The sequence below is a fragment of the Pelodiscus sinensis genome, chromosome 1, assembly GCF_049634645.1.
Source record: "Pelodiscus sinensis isolate JC-2024 chromosome 1, ASM4963464v1, whole genome shotgun sequence".
Taxonomy (NCBI): domain Eukaryota; kingdom Metazoa; phylum Chordata; order Testudines; family Trionychidae; genus Pelodiscus; species Pelodiscus sinensis.
Genome location: NC_134711.1, coordinates 153751253 through 153773664, shown reverse-complemented (window position 1 = coordinate 153773664; position 22412 = coordinate 153751253). Strand labels below are relative to the sequence as shown.

General features: G+C 39.3%; 1 protein-coding gene across 6 annotated transcripts in view; it reads left to right on the top strand.

Annotated features, from left to right (window-relative positions):
* CBLB (Cbl proto-oncogene B) overlaps positions 1-22412 on the top strand; it is a 200544-nt gene that overhangs the window by 108865 nt on the left and 69267 nt on the right. For all 6 annotated transcript variants that reach the window (XM_075907983.1, XM_014570330.3, XM_006116796.4 and 3 more), the window contains exons 5-9: positions 5981-6137; positions 13580-13701; positions 16717-16854; positions 18581-18668; positions 20761-20892. In XM_075907983.1, coding sequence (XP_075764098.1) covers positions 5981-6137; positions 13580-13701; positions 16717-16854; positions 18581-18668; positions 20761-20892 — 637 coding nt within the window. The remainder of the gene's footprint in view (positions 1-5980; positions 6138-13579; positions 13702-16716; positions 16855-18580; positions 18669-20760; positions 20893-22412) is intronic.

Genomic DNA, 22412 nt, shown 5'->3' with positions numbered 1-22412 from the left:
GATTTGTAAAGTTGTTTGCTCTGGGCTTCCAGTGGGAAGCATGAAGGCCATTATTCATGCTGGAGAGCGTTTGGGGCAATATTCAGATGAAAACTGTGCTGATGATAAATTGAAACTCACATTAGTTGCCTCAACAAAATACAGGACTATGTAGCACTTTAAAGACTAACAAGATGGTAGTGCTACATAGTCCTGTATTTTGTTTCAGCTACACCAGACTAACATGGCTACATCTCTATCATTAGTTGCCTCAGACGTTGGTAGAATTTTTGTTTAGATCTGGGTGACAGTTGGAATTTTAAAATGCATTCACCTTGGGGACAATGATACCCCCTTTTGTGTACTGCAGCATTTCTGAGAGTCTCACTGGCATGGATGTTGGCAGAATGTCCATTTTAAAATTACATCTGTACATGTTCACGCCAGAGGTGCTTGTGAGCATCTCTGTTTTGAGAGAGAGAGGAAACAATGATATGTGTTTGTCTGACGAATGCAACTCGGGTACTGTACATTGAAAGTTCATAGGGATAATTTTGTTTTTAATCCATAGTTCGTTGGTTCTTTTAAGCAAAACATGCAAATCCTTAAAAAAAGGAGAATATTCCTTGACCAGACAAAAAATCCATTTGTTAATTACTTGCTGAGCTCTAATCCTGTTGCTTCAAACAGCCTGGAGGAAGCTTGGTTGGGATTTTAGTGTGTGTGAGAGAGAGAGAGAATCCAAATAAGCCTAACTTTAGAGACAAATCCTTATTGAAGCTCCTTTTTACATAAGATGCTATCTAAAACAAAGCTTTTAACTATTCTTGGGACACACTTGATGCCACGAATTAGTTATAAATGCAATTGCTGCTGTTATAAAATAGAAAGGTAGTTTCACTAGGAGTGTATTCTTCTGGCTGGAGCCAGATGAGAGGAAGGAGCAGAGGTGATTATCAAGATAGTCAGATCTGCAGTAAGAAACAGTGTTTAGGTGTCTGTGAGAAACTATTTCTGTATTGGAGTCAAACACAAACTTCCTGAATCTTGAAAAGAGGACTGTTTCATTTTTTAACCCATCATGGGTATGCTCTCAGTGCAATTAAAAGGGAAATCAGTGCAGAGAGACCCATTGATTTCAGTGCAAGTTGGATCATGAGCTTTAAATGTTTTCATCTCCTAATTTCATTATAAATAAAATACCTAAAGCATAACAGATGGGCTTTCTTAGCTTCCTATTTTTTTAATTCAGATATGCATTTCAATACCCTTCACATATTTATTGTTTTCTTGTATACTTACTCTCTACAATTGTAATTAATTGTAAAATAGCACACTTAAGACCATAACAAAACAGTACGTATAACACGTTTCTGTAAACAAACAATACAGCTTGATACTTCTTGAAATTAGTACCGTTTTGCAGATAAGATAAAAAAAGACAAACTTGTTGCTAAACATATGTTTGAGAAAGAAAAGATCCATTTTGGGGCACATTTTTGTGTATTACAATGAGGGTAGTGTTTCTGTACTATCTTCTAGTATTTCTAATGTGAAATACTCCCCAGAATAATGCCTCAGTAAGAGTACATCATACCCCCAGTGACAGCATATAAAAATATTAAATATAAGAAATGGGCAAAGCAAGTATCACCCTAATTCTGCAGAGAGCCTGGCATGGTAGGATGTGTCATATCGCATCTCTCTAGTGAACATGCTAGAGGTGAGTAACCTCTCCGTCCCCAGACAAATTCTTACAGATCTGCCTAATCTTATCAGACATGTGCAAAAGTACCTGCCAGCATCTAGTGATGGGTATCATTAGTGGCGTGATGTAACAAACAAAACAAGGACAAAGAAAGCATTAGCTGTAAGTCTCTTGTAGAATTCAAGACATAAAAGAGGCAGGCTATATTTGGTTGTACAGAGCCTGTCATCTTTTATTGTAAAGGAAATAAGCTTTCCTTAACACTATTTAACAGGGGTGGCAAACATACAGTTCTCTATAAAGCCTTCCCTTACTATTCCTCAGTTTCCATACCAGTATCTGAAGTAGTGTGTTTGATTTTAGATAAAAAAGACACTTGTACAAAGCTCTAGGCCCCTAACATGTAATACAACAGAAATCACAGCAGCATTAAAATTATTCAAAAACGAAGTCCATCTAAGAGCCACCTACGGATGTGATGTACGAGCCATCTGCCAAAGCTCCTTTTCACTGCTTTACTGTTGTAGGTTTCCAAATACTCTCATTAGGGGTGTCTAAGTGTAACCATTTACATGGGCTCATCAGTTACCTTGCATGATTACGTGCAGTCCCCTACCCCCACGCTGCTGCCTCTGAAACAGAGACAGCAGTGTGGGGGAGGGCTGCAGAAGCTGATAGCCCCTGGCATGAAAATGTGTAAGTACTGAATTTTTTCCCAGTGGTTCCATGTTTACTTGAATAAACAAATGTTAACATCTCTAACTCTCATACCCACATCTTTTGCAGTATACCAGGAAGGTTACCAAATCCAGGCTACTTTGGACTCAAGTGGAGGGGAGAGATAGACAGGAGAGAAGAACAAGTTCCATAGTCCTGGAGTTCTCATAGAGACCACTCTGCTAGCAAACTGTCCCTCTTCTTTAAAAGGAGGTGCTCAGCTCACAGATTTCTTCTGGCCACTGCTGAGTCAATATGGTATTGGGAGAGAGGCAGTCCCCCATGTGGGCTGGTCCCAAGCCATTTAGTGCCAAAAGCTGCATAGAGACTTTATCAAAAGCAAAAATGAGAATGTTTCAACAACAAACCCTTTTTAGGATTCCTGGGGTTGGTAAATGTTGGTCAAAGCACAACAGGCCAGATCCAAAACACATTGAAATAGCTGGAAGGGCTCAGATGGATTTCAGTGGACTGTCAATGAGGACCAGCCTTTTTTTAAACACCCTTCTGGAACATTATCACAAACAACTTTCAATGTTATTTCATTGGTTTAATCTCTCAACTATCAACATTTCTGTTATAGGCTGAGTTGCAGAGGAGCTGAATTGTAAATAAAGGTGTCTGTGCTCGAAATTCTGTTTTTTAATCGGGTGGGGACTAATAGCGTTATGATAGTGAACAGAGGATGGGAGGCCCTATTTGTCTGTCACGTCCCATAATGATTTCTGCATTAAACGATCAGAAGTGGAGAACCAAGAGGGATCTCATTAGTTTGTGCTTGCATTGTGTTAGATACAAGATTAATTTATAGTTTTAAGGGTTTGGTTTATTTCCTTTATAACCCTGCTACTCTAGTACTTCGATCTTGGTGCTGTCACCATTCAGAAAGCATAATAAGAGAATCAAAGAAGAAGTCTGTTACGATTACCTATTTAATTCCAGTAATTGATATCTAAATTCATACATAACTGTTTGAGTTTTAATACCATGGATGCACAGAGGTTTTCCATCTTTGTACTTTAAAGTCAGTGCAACATTTTGTTCTTTCTTTACCATGATCATTATTTGATGTGCATTCTTTTTTAAATGGCATCTGATGTGGTATCTCTCTTCAGTTCTTTGTGGTTTCCTGTTTTTCATACACAGATGAACATATCTGCTGAGATCTATTCAGCTTCATCATATTTCATCACTTATGATTTTCTCACTACAAACGTCAAAATAACATTTAGATTTCCAGGTCCATAGGCTTTTATGAATACAGTAAAGGCCAGATGAGAATTTTTTTTCTGCAGCAGAAATATGAACTCAAGTCCCCACCATTCTTCTTTCAGCTGAAAGTGCTTTTTTAGTTTAGATTTTTTTGATCAGTAAGACATACGTATCCTTTTCTTACATCATTCAGATTACTTAGTAATGTGGAGTTATTTTGGACATGTAAAAAGGAGATGTGGAAAATAATATTGTAGAATAAAAATACTTTGGCTTTTTTTAAAGTTAGGCAGTGTAAATAGCAGAATCCCATGATGCATCTGTAGCATGTGAGAGTGGTGTGCACTTTAGACTTTTTAGCATTCACAGACACACAAATAAGCTTTAAAAACACATTGTATACATTCTGAAGTCCTGAAAATAACTACAAGTCACCTAGAGTGTTTCTGCAAAATATGCTATTTTCTACTTCCACTGAGCACTAAGGTCGAGGAAGGGTTTAATGACTTGCACAATTTAGATAGCAGCCTTTGTAATGTTGGGAGAGGGATAGCTCAGTGGTTTGAGCATTAGCCTACTAAACCCCAGGTTGTGAGTTCAATCCTTGTGGAGGCCATTTAGGGATTTGGGGCAAAAATTTGTCAGGGATGGTACTTAGTCCTGCTGTGAAGGCAGGGGACTGGACTCAATGACCTTTCAAGATCCCTTCCAGTTCTAGGAGATAGGCAATCTCCGTTAATTTAATTTATGTAATGTTGTTTGGAGGAAGAGGAAGCAGTAGCTAGCTGTTGATAGATGGTCTACCAGAGCTTGTAAAGGGTCCCATGCCTCCAAGTGATGGGCATTCGGCTTGGTTTGGGCATGGACAAGTGATGGGGTCCCAAATATCACCATCTTTGACAGATGAACCTGCTGATTTGTTTTGGCAGATGAGTTCAAAGGGCAGAAGGATAGGGAGGGAGATCAACTAAGGTAAACAAAATGTGACCCTACTTGCGAAGATCAGTTTAGTATTGCTTCATTCTGAATTGCTCTTTCCACGCCTGCCATGCTTTGCTCCAGAGCTATCTATGAATAAAAGTGGGGGTAGGTACTGAGTGTTAACAAGGCATGCCAAAGCACTCAGTCAACCTCTGTCTAGCAGAATTAGGTCTCTGGCGCATTTCAGCTTCCCTCCCTCCTTAATTACGGCATTTGTTCATCCTCCATTGAATTCGTTTGCATTAACAGACTCCTTATTCTCCATGCTGCTAAGGTTTGGGACTGAGAGGTGCCTTCCCTTAGTTCTTGTTGAATCCTTCAGAAGGGAGACAAGATAACTCTTCCCTACCTTCCTGATCCCCGTCCAGAGCATACTCCCAGCCGAGGAACATAGTGGACTGCTAATTCCTCATGTACTAAATCCCTTCCTTAAATGCTCAAGGTAGACCTTGTATTTAATCAGGAAAAAGAGCTGGTCATTAAATAAAGTCTTGAACATTGTTTGAAAGTTAGCTACTAAATTGGATTCAGAAAAACATAGTTTGGGTTATTTATGGAAGAGCTTTTCCTTTTGTGCAGAAGTCAACGTTCTAATATCCATCTAACAGCTATAAACCGCTACTCTTGCTATCATCCTGCAGTTTTTCATTTTTTCGTCACTACTAGTTTTTGTAACAGTTTTCTCATTTCTGAAAGTAATTTATTTGAGAGTTGAAAGAACCACCATATAGTCAAGTAGAGCAAGGCACACTCTTTGACAATGGGTGAAAGAACCTTTGAGTTCTACCTTAAGTTGCTGAGGTTAACTCAGCCTTGATTCATGGTTTCATAGCAGTTATTATCTGAAGGTCATTGGCCTATACAAGGCAAACTGGTATAAATGAGCTTTAGTCACAAAAACGGAAATCTTAATAGGAACTAAGTAGCACACTTGTTAGTCTGAACAGAGGTGAAGGACCATGAAGAGAGAACTTCCTTTCCACCCCATAGATGTTTCCTACTAGTCAAGGTTGAGATCACGTGGAGTGGCTTGCTGGGCCTGTAGTGTGGCTAAATAGAGGATTTTTATCTTGGCACCAGCGATACCATCAGTTTTCCCCAGCACAAAATTAACTTGCAAAAAACTCCAAACAACAAATTACCACCACACGATTTCGGGAAATAATTTGGCTTGGCTATTTTGCATAATAAAATAAGAGGGAGTTTAACAGTAATCTTAATGGAAAATGGACTGGCATTTGATTGAATCCTTGCAGAAAACGGAGGTTTTTAATTTTTATACCAAAACCAAACATAATTAATGTCAGGCTTGAGTTGTGCTGTGTCAATAAGGTAATATCTTCAATATGGCATTGTATTAAATCATTTCCCTCTCCCTCACAGAACGATAGTGCCATGGAAAGTGTTCCGGCAGTGCCTTCATGAGATTCATCAGATAAGCTCTGGTTTGGAAGCAATGGCTCTTAAATCTACCATTGACTTGACCTGCAATGACTATATTTCAGTTTTTGAATTTGATATCTTCACTAGACTATTTCAGGTAAGATTTTTTTTTTTAAATAGTCAGCATTATGGAAGAATTTAGATGCGTAAGCCACCAAGGGTATGTCTAGACTACATGCCTCTGATGACAGAGGCATGTAGATTAGGCTACCTGGCATAGGAAAATGAAGTGGCGATTTAAATAATCTCCGTTTCATTTAAATTTAAATGGCTGCCATGCTGAGCCGATCAGCTGTTTGTCGGCTCAGCGCGGTAGTCTGGACGCTCCGCGGTCGACATCAAAGGCGTTTGTCGACCTCCCAGGTATGCCTTCTGTAATGAGGTGTAGTGTAGATGTACCCCTAATTGACAAAAGCCAGATGGTTGGAAAATCATGTACAACTCAAACATTAGACTGCAAAACTAACTTTATTTTTGTTTTCTTTTTCTGTATCAAAGCCTTTATTTTAAAAGATACACCCAGGAATCAATAAGTGGGCATGGTTTCCCTAATTGTAATGCAGTTTTGGCAACTTCCCATGCATTTTTTTGCAAAAGCAGATTTCCCTAAAAATATGGGTCGAGGTTGCTAATCTAAAATGTGTATATAAATATACAATTACTGTGGCATTTGAACTTCATCTTGTCTGCTCCTGTTGAAGTTGATCAAATTTTTGCCATTGACTTGAATGAGATCAGATCATGTGGTTGGCAGTGTCATTTTATTTGCTAAAAGTTTTTTCGTTTGGTTGAAGTAAACTAATACAACTCATTTTGTACTTGTACGACTCAACTTTTACATATGTGTATCCATTCTACAGTATGTACTTTAACGTGGACAGAATTCTGATTTCTGAGTTGTATGGGGACTGAATAAAAATATCGATATAGACATTAAATGTCCTTCTTTAACTTCTCCTTTTGAATGTACAAGTAATTAGTTAGACTTCATTTATTAGTATTATATCCTATCACCCATTCCAGGATTGCTTTTCTTTCTTTGTCTAACATGTACATTGACAGTTTAATGCATTGTTTGTGAAAATCACTTTGTTAAAGATGTGCTCCTGCTGGGAAATTTGCATCCCATTCTAATTTTTTGATTACCCACAATTTTCTGGCATGTTCATTGCTTGGGTTTTGGTATAGTCCATTAAAGCACTAGGGACCATTTGCAAAAGTTGGATGATATAGTAAAGTGTTTTGAATCCAGGGTTTTTGTTTGTTGATCACCTTTTGTTTTCACCACTTCAAATTGCTGGAGCCAATAAAAATCAAAGGTTAAATTTTTTTCAGATGTAACCAATGCCCATTTAAGATGTTCTGAGGCTAAACTCAGAGTCTCAAAACAGAGTCAGAGCATTCCCCTTACAGAAATAACCAAATGCATTTTTTACACTATTTATTTATTTATTTAACTGGAGGCTTTGCTAGAGCTAGTGCACAACTCAACTATTTTGGATTTCAAGGATTTTTGTGAATCTTTGCCCATTTGAGCTTTGGTTTTGAGGCTGGGGTTTGAGTTAAACAAAACATTTGTGGCACAATTCATTTGAAACACCTAAGCTTGGCCTGCTTTGCATGTTTCTGTGCCAAACAAAAACTCCTGTGTTTAGTAGAAAATTCTGAAACTCTTTTGTTAAAGCTGAACTGGTTGTTTTCGGGTTGGTAACTTTAAAAGGCTGCCGGGGATACCAAAAGCTGTAGGGGAGGGCATTGTATTACCTCTCTGCCTCACCAAGAATGAGTTTTGCTGGCAATCCGACTGTGTCAGCTCCCTACTCCTCCAGTCTGTTTTCCTCATGAGCAAATCCCTCAAGGCTCTTCTGGCACATACACTGCTAGTAGATAACAATCTGTGCACTCAGTGCCCCTGAGCTACTCAGAGATGTCTCATAACCCCTATTGCTGTGCATTTACAGACTATATTAAGTTTGTTGCTCTGTAAGTCAGTACATCGTAGTGTATTAAATACGCACTTCCCTTCAAAACCAGCACTGAGTTGACCTGTAGTAAAAGTAAAACAAGTTCAACCAACAAAACAGCAAAGATAAAGTGATAACAATTAAGCGATAAAGATAGCGATAGTTATACGCAAATAAAAGTGAAAACATCTGTAAGTCATTTAGCAAGATATTGTTTTTGTTCAAGGTGTTTTCTCTCACCAACAGTTTCCTTTCCAGCTTTTTTTTGCTGTCTAGCAAAGGCAGGAACCAAAGATTAAATTGCTTGGCTTCTAGGAGAAGGATACAGATGAAGTTGAGACATTCCCCTGAGTACAATCTAAACTACTGGACAACAGGGTCCTCTTCAATCTATAGCATGGAGTGCCTCTTGCACTGCTTTGCTGCAAGAATAGCCACACTTTTGACAGAAGCTGCTGTCTTTTATGTTTTATACTCTCTCAATTTCTTTGAAGATTGCCCCCTTCCAGGTAGGGTTGCCAGATGGTTGAAACAAAAATACTCCCCCCCCACCCCCCCCGAAAAAATGGGAAAAAATTCTGTTGAAGGGGGGTGGGAAAGGGGGGGAAACCAAAGTTGTTCGGGGGGGGGGGGGGGGGGGGAAGGACTCCCAAGTAAGCCAAAAAAAATATTTAAAATAAAACAGCATTAAAACCATGTCCCCATTAAGAGTTAGTGCAGGGATAGGAACAGGGGAGCATCTGAGCACTAAGACCCAGGGGAAAGCTTTGCTGCCCCTAGATCTTTTGGCCGGCAGCCATTTTGTGCCGGTAGCCTTGGGGAACCAGGTAAGCATGGGGGCTGGGGTCAGGAGGCTGAGGGTGTTGGGAGCCGGGGGAGGAGAGGATGCCGGGCTCTTGAGTGTTTGTGGGATTGCCAGGTGCCCGGCATTTTCGGCTCCTGGCCAAGGAAAAATTCAGAAAATACTGGACATTTTAGGTGAATTTTTTTACTGGACAGGGGCCAAAAATACTGGACTGTCCAGGTGAATACCGGACACCTGGCAACCCTACTGCTAGGCTGTAGATAAACAGTGCCCTATGTACTTCAGATTCAAATATGATCTAGAATCAAATGTAAATTTCTTGTTTACACCTCTTTGTTGCTTAAAAATGGCTATTTCAGTAAAAGATAGCCCACCTGAGTTTGAGTTTGAATCGTATAATTCAGGGTCACAATCAAGTAGCAAAAATCTCATCATTCTATATTCACATGTTTCAACGGGATACTAATATTCAGGAGATTGAGTTTTCAAATGATACCTCTCCATGCATACTTCGTTCAAAGTACATCCATAACATTTGTTAAACATAGAGTACGTGGTGTCATAGGAGTGCCTGTCTGTTTCCTCAGGGATTGCCTTTTTTTTAACAAGTCAGGAAGGGCTCGTTGACATTCCGTCTCCTGAGTCTCTCTAGAGTTCAGGAGCCATGTTAATGCTCTGACTTTGAGATCAGGCAGCTTTCGCTTCATAACTTCGTTATGGCTAATGTTTAAACTGATGTAAATGCCTCTTTCTTTATCTAGAACAGAAGTGTTTATCATCTTCATCTAGGGTAGACTGTCAGGTCTTAAACGTGTTCCAGTAACATAAAATCATAGACTCCTAAAACTGGAAGTGACCTCTAGACGTCGTTGAGTCCAGGTCCCAAGCACTGTCTAGAAGATGATCCCTGACAGATGTCTATCCAACCTACTCTTAAATATCTCCAGCGATGGAGATTCTACAACCTCCCTAGGCAATTTATTCCAGCGTTTAACCACCCTGACATTTAGGAAGGTTTTCCGAATGTCTAACCTAATACTCCCATGCCGCAATTTAAGCCCATCATTTCTTGACATACAGAGATAATTGATAATTTTATATATAATTTTAACACATGCATTTTACAAGGGTATTGATAACTAGCATGTTCCTAACTAGCATGTTCCTAGCTTTCATACGATGCTTCACAAAGCAAATTTTGTACAAATATTGTAGTAATGTGTAGTGTGTGAATACAGAGGAACTTAGGGTCACCATAAATGAACCCATACATTGCTTGTGGTTTGCTTACAAGAGGGTTTAAGAGGAATACTTTTACTAACTATGCCATAAATGATTAGAGTTTGGAATAATCACAATGGCTTTTTGTAGGAAAGCTTATTCTATTTTTCCTGGTCTGCTTACAAATCCAAAACAAACGTTCCGTTTTGTTCTTTTAATCTCTGTATTCACTATAATTATGGAAAGGGAAAGCAATGATCTGAGAAATACATTTTGTGCTGGCCCTGCAGTGTCTTTGTAGATTGTGTTACACTGCACAGTTGAGGCTGACAGTCTGAAATAGGATTTATTTTTCCGGATCCATATACCAACAAATAACTTATTATATTGGTTTCTGTTTACTATATTATCTGAGCATTGCCTCTATGATTCATTACCATGCTTGCTTTTAGATAAAGTGGATCAACGAGGCCAATTTATGTAAGGACTGAAGATGGGTTTGGATTAATTTTTAATTTAAGGACAATGTTTTTTAAAAGAAGCAGAGCGAGCTCTTGCCTCAAAGGGTTAGCTTCTCAGCTATTGTATGTCAGCATCATTCTATTGAAATCCGTTTATGCTGGCAGAGAATATGGCCCAGAGGCTACATTTACTTCCCCAGATTTTTAAGATACTTCCCTAAATTCTTCATATATGTACAAACAGTGTTAAAAGAGAAGTCATTTTTTTTCTCCTCAGTCAAGAGCATCACTATACATGCATAGCTACAGTTGGTATAACATTAAGATGTTTTTTAAAACATAGATAGTTGGGCAAGCCGTGGGCCAAATCTGGATGCTTTAAAACAGAGCCTTTATTCTATCATTGTAAGCAGGTCCCACAAAGTGTAATCTTTGTAGTATAAGATATAACTACTGTCTTTCTCCTCCTGCTAAGCATGATGACATACAACTTCTGTATTCTGCGCTCTCTGAAGATAAGCATGTAGGGAAGAAAACAGTCGTTGACAAAATGCGAGAACTTTTCTCAGCATTGCATTTGGATTATGGAATTCTCTTGCAGCAAGTTTATTTTTGTACAGGCAGTCCCCGGGTTACGTACAAGATAGGGACTGTAGGTTTGTTCTTAAGTTGAATCGGTATGTAAGTCGGAACTGGCGTCCAGATTCAGCCACTGCTGAAACTGATCAGTTTCAACAGCGGCTGAATCTGGACGCCAGTTCTGACTTACATACAGATTCAACTTAAGAACCCCAGGCATCCCCAAGTCAGCTGCTGCTGAAACTGATCAGCGGCTGATTCCAGGAAGCCCGGGGCAGGGGCTTCCTGTAGTCAGCCACTGGTCAGTTTCAGCAGTGGCTGACTTGGGGACGCCTGGGGCAGAGCAGCTGGGGTGCTGCTGGGTTGCTCCAGTAGCGCGGCTCCTCGGCGCTACTGGAGCAACCCAGCAGCACCCCAGCTGCTCTGCCCCAGGCGTCCTGATTCAGCCGCTGCTGAATCTGACCAGCAGTGGCTGAATCAGGACGTCTGGGGCAGAACAGCTGGGGTGCTGCCCGGTTGGTCCAGTAGCGCCCAGAGCGGCATTACGGGACCAACTGTCAGCACCCCAGCTGCTGTACCACAGGCATCCGGAGCAAAGCCGCGGAGCACAGGGGCAGCGGGACAGCCCAGACGCGCCGTGGCTGTCCTGCTGCCCTCGGGCTCCGTGGCTTTGCTCTGCTTTGCCCCCCCGTCCCCTCCGTCCCCCTGGTCTGCAGACTAGGGGGACGGGGGGGGGGGGAAAGCAGAGCCAAGCCGCGGAGCGCGTGGGCAGCGGACAGCCCTGTCCGCTGCCCACGTGTTCTGCCTCTTTGCTTCCTCTCCCTGGTCTGCTGGAGACCAGGGAGAGGAACGGCCCCGTTCGTAACTGCGGATCCGACATAAGTCGGATCCGCGTAACTCGGGGACTGCCTGTATATTGAAAGCATTTAAACTTTATTGGTATCTATTTAAAAAATCCATGGCTTCATCTTGGAGTATCTTGAAAGATTCTTCATAAAAATATTTGTGGTCTGTTTTTAATAATGGGAGGATAGATTTGGTTAAGAACTGCTTTGACTCGTGAAATGGAAAGCTCTTCTGAAATATTGTTAGAGTGAGGCTGCCAAACACCTTTATAACTGACCCATTTTGTCCCCAATTTCCTAGCACAAGCAGCACCTTTCTAAAAATATCACCTGTAAATAGCGTTTGCCGAAGAGAGAGGTGGTGACTAGATTCTCAAGATAGACGCTTTTCCCAGTTTCCTTCTTACGTTCTACCTCTTGACCTCTCCCCTGCTGTCTTCCTCCCCCAAATCCTGTAGCTCCTTAGAGGCACTGTTGTCTTTCAAAATGTTTGTTTGTTTGTACTTGCAATGCCTAAGGAAAATATGTTGGATTGAGGTAACTATATGGTATGTCTGGTGTGCTTTAGTGCTAGCTCTTTGACGAAATTATGACTCAAGTCTATAAGTGAAGTGGCAATGGTGATTCATCAATACCTTGAAAGTACTACTGTCGCTGTTCATCTCATTCCTTGGCAGTATGACAACCGACAGAATGAAGAAGTGTAGAACAATAAAAAGGATGACCATTTATCAGTGCTTTACAAGACTTAGTGATAGAAATTTAGCCGTGTTAGTCTGGTGTAGCTGAAACAAAAAACAGGACTAACAAGATGGTTTATTAAGTGATGAGCTTTCGTGGGCCAGACCCACAACCATATATACCAAAGGATACAATTAAAAAAATGAACTGACATTCATGCTTAAATTCGATACTTTACACCTAAGCTTAAACAAAGACATTAATTATCTTACCCATTACAAAGATAGCTTCCCCAATTATCACCTCTAATATCATTAACTCAGACATTTATACCTCCCCCCCATTCCCCTTTTATTCTGAAATTTGATTTGTCCTTTTCATGTGTGTTCATTTTTTTTTAATTGTATCCTTTGGTATATATGGTTGTGACAATTTTCTTCCACTATTTGATCTGAGGAAGTGGGTCTGGCCCACGAAAGCTCATCACCTAATAAACCATCTTGTTAGTCTTTAAAGTGCTACATAGTCCTGTTTTTTGTTTCACAAGACTTAGTCTGTTAGTACAGCAGTGCAGGGTCTTGTCTGAAAATGTAAAGCAATAGCATGGTTTTTCACTATGCAGTCATATAGTCTGTGCAGCTTTCATGAAACTGTTTTGATGCTCAATTCTGCAATGCTTAAAACCAGTCATAACAGTTAATACCATATGTAGTTCCTGTAAAGATATCAAGGAACCCCGAGGTGCTTAATTTGACACATTGAAGGACTCCTCACAGTTCATAAAGTTAAGCACATGTGAAAGCCTTTGAAGGATCAGGGCCTTAAACAGCTGTATTGATCACATATGTACATTTTAAGTGAAATGACCTGAAACAATTTTGGTTTTTGTCACAAGTAGTCTTGAGTTTTATTCTAATGTATACTTATACTGATATTTATCTGATTGAAATTATCATTTCAATATTGGTGTGTTTCTTTTTTAGCCTTGGGGTTCAATCTTAAGGAACTGGAATTTCTTAGCTGTGACACATCCTGGTTATATGGCATTTCTAACATATGATGAAGTCAAAGCAAGGTTGCAGAAATACAGCACCAAACCTGGGAGGTAAGAGGTTTCAGTGTTTACTGTTTTTAAAATAAATTTGTTCTCTTTGAAGCTGTTGTCTGATTTGGGGGGAGTGAATTCATAACGTGATTTTTTGTTTGTTTGTCAAAGTAAAGTTGTATGAACTCTAATACAGAGTAGTATCTATTTGTAGACTGTAGCTGAAGCAAACTTCAAGCCCCTTTTTCATAATGGGATACAGTGTTGCTATCCAGAGTGTTTAAAAAAAAAAAAAAAAAAAACACAAGATTCAGCTTTTCTGTGCACCCTCATGAAGTAGAAACTTACTTTGAAAAATGCTGAGTTGCCCTGATTTTAAGTAAAACACCACATAGATCTATGGTAATATATATAAATAAATAATATTTATAAATATAAAAATAGTAATATTATAAATATAAATAATAGAGGCTTGACATAAAATCAGGAGAGTTAGTTACACAAGGGATGACTGAATATACATCTGGGGTTTAAAATAGCTTTTTTTTAATCTGTCATTCTATATTCAAGGAAAGGAAACCAGCACTGATTTTCAAATTATTGGATTTAGTACTATTTAGTATACATTTTTCCATATTTTGATTAATTGCTGGGAAGGTTTTTATTACTAATTGAGATGCACTAAAAGCACATTAAAATAGGTTTGGGCCCAGTATTCAGATTTTTTTTTAAATTATAAAAACTAACACAAACACTTTTTCATCAGTTTTACTTTGTACTTATATTACTTGTTACAGTTTTTTTAATTTATTATAAAAGTATACCCAGGCCAAAATTCCAAATTTAAGTACACTGAACTTTGGGATTTTCAGACCTTCAATTTTGTGACTTGAGCTGTTTTTCCATTATTAAAATATTATTTTGTTGTGCTATGAAATCAAGCTATTTTTATTAACTGCATGAAACCAAAAAGCCAAACTAACTTCAAATGGTTAGAAACAAAAGTGAAACTAACTAGTTTATTGGTATATTTATGTTTTTCCCTAACCTTGGACAAACAATATTAAATTGGAAATATTTAAAAATACAGTTCACTTTTCACATACAGTTACTATTTTAAAAGGAATTTATTTTGGGGGGTCTTTTTGCATAGTCTTTTAGATTATAGGTCTTAGTTTAATCAGTATGATTTACATATGTTGGGTCAAAAGCATATACTTGCCTCGTCGGTATTTATCAGAGGATGTGTTCTTTGTTAAGGTTAAAAAGGATCAAATTTGTGTGTGTGTATTTTTAAATAACTTGTATTACTAAAGTGCTACAGAACTACTTGTTTTTTAAATTTACAAACTTTAAACACGGTTACCCCTCTGAGACTTATGTGAAATACTAAAACTTTGAGAGGGAAATAATTTATATAAAGTGGAAATACTTGCTTATTCATTATTCAGTATTCTGGAAATTCTGAAGTTTTTTTTGTCAAAAGCCAGTGTACAGAAAATAATTACTCTTCAAGTAAAATCTTGGTATTGCTGAGGTCAACAACTATTTTGTCATTGACTTCAGTAAGGCCAGGATTTCACATTTTCTATTTACTGTGGAGAAAGTACAATTTTAAGTAGTGATACTTCACATGAGAAATCGGATCACCTCACTGTGGCTGGTTTTCTTGTGTGAACTATTAAAAACTGAGTTGCTATCTGACATTGAATTAGGGATGTTAAATATAGGTTAGTTAATTAAGTAATTAATTAATTGGCTAGTTGATAAGTGGGGGAGCCATAGTGGGGTTAGCATCCTGGCCCTGGGAGCTAACCCTGCTGAGGTTCTACCTTTTAAATGTATTAAGAGCCTGCCAGTGCCTAATACGTTTAAAAAGCTGGTGTGCAGCAGGAGGGGGACCTAGTGCGAACCAGGCCAACTGATTCCTGGCTCATGCCGGGGTCCCTCCCTGCTGCGCTTTAGCCTTTTAAATGTATTAAGAGCTTCTTTTGTACCTTGTACTGAGGATGGCTTTCTTATGTGCAAAAGTGGCTGCATTTCAGTCATGCTGTATGTATGTTGTCATAGAAGTTCTTTTGAGTACTTCACAATAAAATATGCTATCTAAACATTGGGGCTGATCTGGATTTTTCATGTGAATTTGAAGTGTAATTTCATATCATATTTGTATTTTAGTTGTGTCTACTGAACCCAAGTGAAATGTGTTATTGCCATAGGCCTATATTTACACATAAGACATGATCCTTGCCATCAATAGCTAACAATGCCCCTAAGTCTAAAGAGACTTTTAAAGTGTGATGCGTAACAATATTCAATAGGAATAGTCCGTGAATATAGTTACACATGTGCAGGTTGAAACTCTGTACTCTGGACTTGTTTAGTCTGGTAACATTCTTGGTCCAGCATCATTGACAACTCTGTAGGTGCTCGGGAAATGGAGCAGTTGTAGGGAAAAACCAATGAGCTATGCCCAGGAATGTTGCCAGACTGAGGAAGTGTGGTGGGGCTTTCAAACCCTCTGTTTCGGGACCAGGGAGGTTCTGCTTGTATAAGATTTTACAGGAATGGGACCTGAGTAGACAACAATATAGAAAGTGGAGTAATGGAACCATTATCCTCCTCACTTTACAGTGAGCAGCAACAAAATTATATGGTTTACCCAAGATCACACAGGAAGTGGAAACTCCATCCAGAGTAGGATGTAAAAACCCAGTTAAAAAATTAACTCGTTAAACAAAATGTTTAACCAGTTAACTGTGATCCTGTGACAGGGGGAGGGGTAGGAAGAGGGGTACTCCAGTGTGGCTGGGTCCACCACACTATGGGCTACTCAGGCCGGGCCTGGTGCATTGTGCTAGGGGGCTGGTTTGGGCTGGACTATGCTGAGCCTAGCCAGAGTAGCCCCTTGCTGGTTAACCTAGTAAGCATGCCAGTAACTGGTGGAGGAGTTAACCCTTTACATCTCTAATCCAGAGTCCCTACCAGTGCTTTAATCACAAGATCACCTTTCCTCTCCATTTGTTTTGCCAAGTGTTTTAATTAGAACTAACTTTGTAACTTATTGTCCTCCAGCTACATTTTCAGACTGAGTTGTACTCGACTGGGACAATGGGCCATTGGATATGTAACTGGTGATGGAAACATTTTGCAGACTATACCTCACAATAAGCCTTTATTTCAAGCTCTAATTGATGGCGGCCGGGAAGGATTGTGAGTGCAAATTTTAATTTTATAAAGTATTGATTTATTGCTTTGCTAATTCATAATTTAAAGCATCAGGAGATATTTGAAAGTATTGGAAATAATAGATAATATGACTGTTTTGTAGTCATTTGGAAATTCATGACTATTGCTTTTACTCACCTGAAATAAGTATTTTACAGATAATTCAGTTAACCAAAATTAGCCATATTTCATGTCAGAGAAATTCCAGAGGAAAATGAGGTTAAGGAGGTGACTTTTATATTAGACACAGTTTAAATTACAAGTGCATATTGATCATGCATTTAGTTCTGATTATTGCTCCTGTGTAATACTGAGCAATGGATATTAAATATATTTGTTAGCTTCACCTATGCCTTATACGCCAAAAATGTTCAGAGGTTTAATATTGTGTGTACGTGTATGTACGTATCTGTTCTCTAAAGGAATCCTCCAACCTTCAGGATTTCCTTGAGAAGTTTGACCTTTTAATAAAGGTCTCAGGAATGTAAATGTTGTGTACAAAATTGTAACTTTTTTCTAGGAGCACATTGGTTCTTATATGGTGAGTGCCTCAAACTGGCATCTTAGTCACTCTTGGTGTGTGTGTGCATGTTTTATACTTTTGGATTATTTTTAGAAGTAATCAGAGGTTGCTGCTCTACTTCATCCAATTAATTCTCTTCTAAAAGAATAATTTTAGAATTTTTAATGCTAAGTGGTTTTATCTCAACAAAGCATCAGGATTCCAGTGTTATAAAACAGAAGGTGTCATTGCTACTATAGTATCATTCCTACTATAACATGCCTAGACAAGAACTACAAAAAATAGAGTTAAGGTTGAGCATACATATGAGGAATTTAGGGTGAGTACATTAAAGAAATATTGTAATAATCCCAAATATAAGCGTGCTAAACCCAGATATCTTAAGGTATAGAAATACCCATTTAGGAAACCCGGATAACCGTAACTTCGGCACCATGCAGTAGTCATATGATTATGGTTTATCCCTTTTAATATGCGATCCTATATTAGATTAAACTGACCCTTAAAGATGGAGCGTATGTCTGTTTGTGTTTAAATAACTATGAAATGTCACTTTCAATGGGATTGAATCTCTGCTTTATGTATAAAACTCAGCTGGACCATAATCAACATCAATTTATGTTATGTGGGCCAGAAGAAATTAACATCAAAATAGTTTTCTTCCTTACCATACCATTTTAACATACCTATCTATTTTCGTTTAAGCCCATGCATTTTAAATATAGATTTTTTTTCATTGAACATAAATACAGTGTTCTTTCCTTATAATTTATTTTCCATTATGCAGAATTTTCACTTTTCATGTATCACACTGAGCAACAAGAAGCATGCAGATGGTTTTGGCATCACTGAGAGCCCAACTACGCACACTGTTACAAAATGACCAACGATTGTACTAGCATTATCCTTGATACTGTTAAATTCTGTTTAACCAGTTGTGCATATAACAAGAATTCATACCTAACTGAAGATTAGGCATATTCCCCTAACGACAAGTTTGTCTCCAAAATATTTTGGTCAAACAAGTATGTAACTCACGTGTTGATTAATGGTAAAGAACCAGTTGCTTAAAGAAATTGGGGAACATGGCTTAGGAGAGAGAAGATATATTTGTCACTTTCGGTTTTGTTTTTTAACAATGAAAATTGTAGAAATATAAGGATTAATAATATTTTGTGTCATTCAAAGTTATCTGTACCCAGATGGACGAAGTTACAATCCTGATCTGACAGGATTGTGTGAACCTACTCCACACGATCACATAAAAGTTACACAGGTGTGTTGCATGTTATAAATTCTGTTTCTTATTTGCTTGGTATCCTGTCCGAGAGCGATATGTATGTATGTATGTATTAAAATGTTAGAGGGAAAACTGCCTTTACATTATATGGTTGACAAAAAAAAAAGTATTTGAGAAAACTGGGTGGCAAATCTTAAGATGCAGATGTCTTTAAGTTTTGATTTTTAACCTTGTTTTGGGAGGAGGAAATATTCTCACAGCTGCTAAACATTTTCTGACATCTGCTGAAAGGTTGTGAAGTTTAATAATTTTGTAATTGTAATGTGTGGACAGGGAAGTGAAGTAAGGCTTGGATGATCACTTTGAAGTCTGGATATCCAGCTGTGTAGAGTTTACGGAAAGAAAATACATGGGATATTATTAGAAAGTTGCCATTTCGTAGTGTGTGTCTTATTTCCCTTGGGAGTACTGGACAAACCGGAGGGAATTCAGGTGAAAGGAACACATTATTAAAGGGCTGGAGGGAATGATTTACTAAGGAATCCTAAATATATGCGTAGTATGGCTAAGCAGTGGCACAACACCAGTCCTGCAGATACTTGAAACTAGGGGAAAGGGAATTTTACCATGGAAAAAATATATAGTAATTGAAGGAAATCTTTCCCCAAAGAGCTTCCAAATAGATTGGAGGGTGAGGTAGATGCGGTTTGAATCTGTGCCCTCAATGTATTGTTTAGGAGCATACGAGAAATATACAGTAAACTTCCGATAATCTGGCACCTTTAGGACCCAGGGGGTGCCGGATTATCAGATATGCCGGACTATTAGAAGGGAGGGCTATGAGGGGTCTGGGGTGGAGTGGGGGGGATGCACCCCATGGCGCTAGGGGACCAACCTGGCAGTACCCCCAGCTGCTCTGCCCCAGGTGTCCCCGAGTCAGCCGCTGCTGAAACTGACCAGCGGCTGACTTGGGGAAGCCAGGGGCAGAGCAGCTCCAATGTTCTGGCTGGCCGGAGCACTTTCGGGTTCCAGATGGTGCCGGACCATCAGGAGTGCTGGACCATTGGATGCTGGACCAATGCAGTTTTACTGTAGTTCAATCTCCAGGCCCAATAGACAGGGTGAGCACATCACCAAAACCACCATTGCAGATGGCATTCATTGGCACTCTTACAGGGAGGCTAAGGGTTGAATGGATGTGCAGACTGAGCTTATTTTATTATCTGAAGAGGTGGTCTCTCGGTATATGTGTTGAGGCATATGGGAGCAGACTGGGAAAGCTCACATTCCCATTGACCATACTGTGTCTGTTCTGTGGGTAAATAAAGGAATTGGCTCCTCTTAGCTGTCAGTCTAGCAGTTTTCACCAGCACTAAATTGACACAGAAAATAAAATACAGTAAAACAGTGATTTTTATGTAACTTCTAGTTGACCTCCTATTCATCCTCTTTTGTGGCCTCTCGACTCTTTTTCTTTGTCCTCTTCTAAATTACAAACAAGGAAGGCGGTATCCTTTCCTTTGCATTGAAATTGATATAGAGAAAGGCAAAGCCCCCTGTAATAGCTGAATACATAGGGAAGCGAGGTCACAACTTCCTAAACTCCAAGCTGTGGGTTGATGGAGCTGAAGCAATCTGAAAGCTACTTATACCTATAAAACCTGAAACCCAGGAACAGAGCTCGGTAGGCCAGTACTTTTGCATATTTCTGGATTTTATTAATGGTGCTTTTATTAGATTCTGCCACCCAAATTTTCCAAAGTAACATATTCTCTTAAAAGTTGATAATGAAGTTAATAAATGCTCCTTTTTATAATGTAGATACATTTATTAAGGTAAGTTCATTTAGAAACACAAAAATTGTATTTTTGATGTTTATATAAATGCTGTTATGAATTTGTAATATGTATTAAGCTTTTAAGAAGCAAAAGAAAAAAAAAAGATTGTGCATAACCTCCATATGGCTGTAAAATAGATCAGATCTGTTACAATAGTGCCACGTATTACAAAGAAAGATAAGCTAGGTGGGAAGTCCCATATAAAGTGCTTGTGATAAGTAACATTTGAGCATATTTCAGTTTTTATTGATCATACTAGCAACACTAACCTTGACTCACTCTTCTTCCAGGAACAATATGAATTGTACTGTGAAATGGGTTCCACTTTCCAGCTGTGTAAAATCTGTGCAGAGAATGATAAAGATGTGAAGATTGAGCCTTGTGGACATCTCATGTGCACTTCTTGTCTTACAGCATGGCAGGTACAGTCATAATTTAACCAGCAGACCATAAGAATGGATTGCTTTATTATTCCTCTTTCTGTTTCCGGTGTGTCTTTACTCTTCTCTTCATCCTTCTCCGGCGTTCAGTAAGGTCACAGCCAGCGATACCTTTTTAAAACGGTAAAATCAGTACAAGTTTGGGGCTTAATTCTTGCATGTAGGAAAGCTTATATAGGAATCCTTAGGTATCTGAGCTTTGTGACCTGGTGGCTACAGTTGCTGATTGCTGCTAATTGGACGCTTTTTTGCTAAATCAGGGCCTAGTGAGGAGATGAATGCTGGGCTCTGGTTTGCCCACGGAGCCACTTTTATGAGGTGAGCTGAGGGAAACGTGAGGGCAGGCAGAAGCTGGGAGTTGTATGATTAACTGTATAGAGTTTTGTGATGCATGAGCTCTTTATACTGTTCCCTAATTATCAGCTCACTATAAAGACATTTTGTCCCCTCATTTATGTCTGTTTTTAACCACTAGGTCACGGGGCCAAATTGCACTCATTGTGGTAGTAAAAACACTTTACCTTCTGATAGTAATTGGCCTGTGAAAAATGAATTCCTTCCCAGTGGATTGTACCTGCCTCCCAAAACCCCACATCTAGTCTTTTATTATAGTTCTTGAAAGGCTGTGAAATTCTCAGGCCAGGCCTACACTCATAGGGAATGTCAAATGAAGATACACGACTTCAGCTATGTTAATTATGTAGCTGGAGTCAGTTTACCTTGTTTCGCATTTCCTCAGCGTCTCTGCAGAAGGAGGCCGATAGTACCAAATACTCCCGTCAGTTTCCCTTACTCTTCCCACAAGCAGGAGTACTGGCAGCTGGCAAGGGTGTCCTTTAAGTTCAATTTAGTGAGTCTTAACTAGACTCACTAAATTGAACTTCAGAAGATCGATCACAGCAGAAGCAGTCTTCCATTTAGTGTAGAAATGGCTTTACAGAAGTGAAAGTGCCAAAAAAAAAAAAAGAGCTTGTATTTGCACAATTAGGAGAAGTCTGTCCAGCTCCTTTCCAGGATCTATATGTAACTCTTCTGCCAGGCCGAGTAAATAGCAGCAAGGGCCGGGTTCAGTATCTAGGGGTCTCCTCCCAACAAAGTAATAAAACACCGGCTCGAGCCCCCACCCAGTGACCTGGGAAATCTTACATACACCTCTGGGTGCCTCAGAAGAGGCAATTCTTCCCCTCTTGCAAGCACAGAGCCTCAGTATAGTAGCAAACTTTTAATAACATGAGGTAACCGACATCTGCATTAAATTGGGGAAACACCACAACTCGGATTTACAGACCAAACACGAGCAAAGGCCCTCCCCCCAGGCACAAATCCCCCCAAAGTCCCAAAAGTCCAACACCCCAAAAGTCTCTGCCCCAGGTCAGTGCCACCCCAGGGTTCAAAAGTTCACTCGGCCGAGTTTCACCATCCCAACCTGGAGGGGTGGGGATCGATGCACCTTACGTGGTCCGGTGGTAGCTCCGCCTGTCGTCCAGTGAGCCTCCTTCACT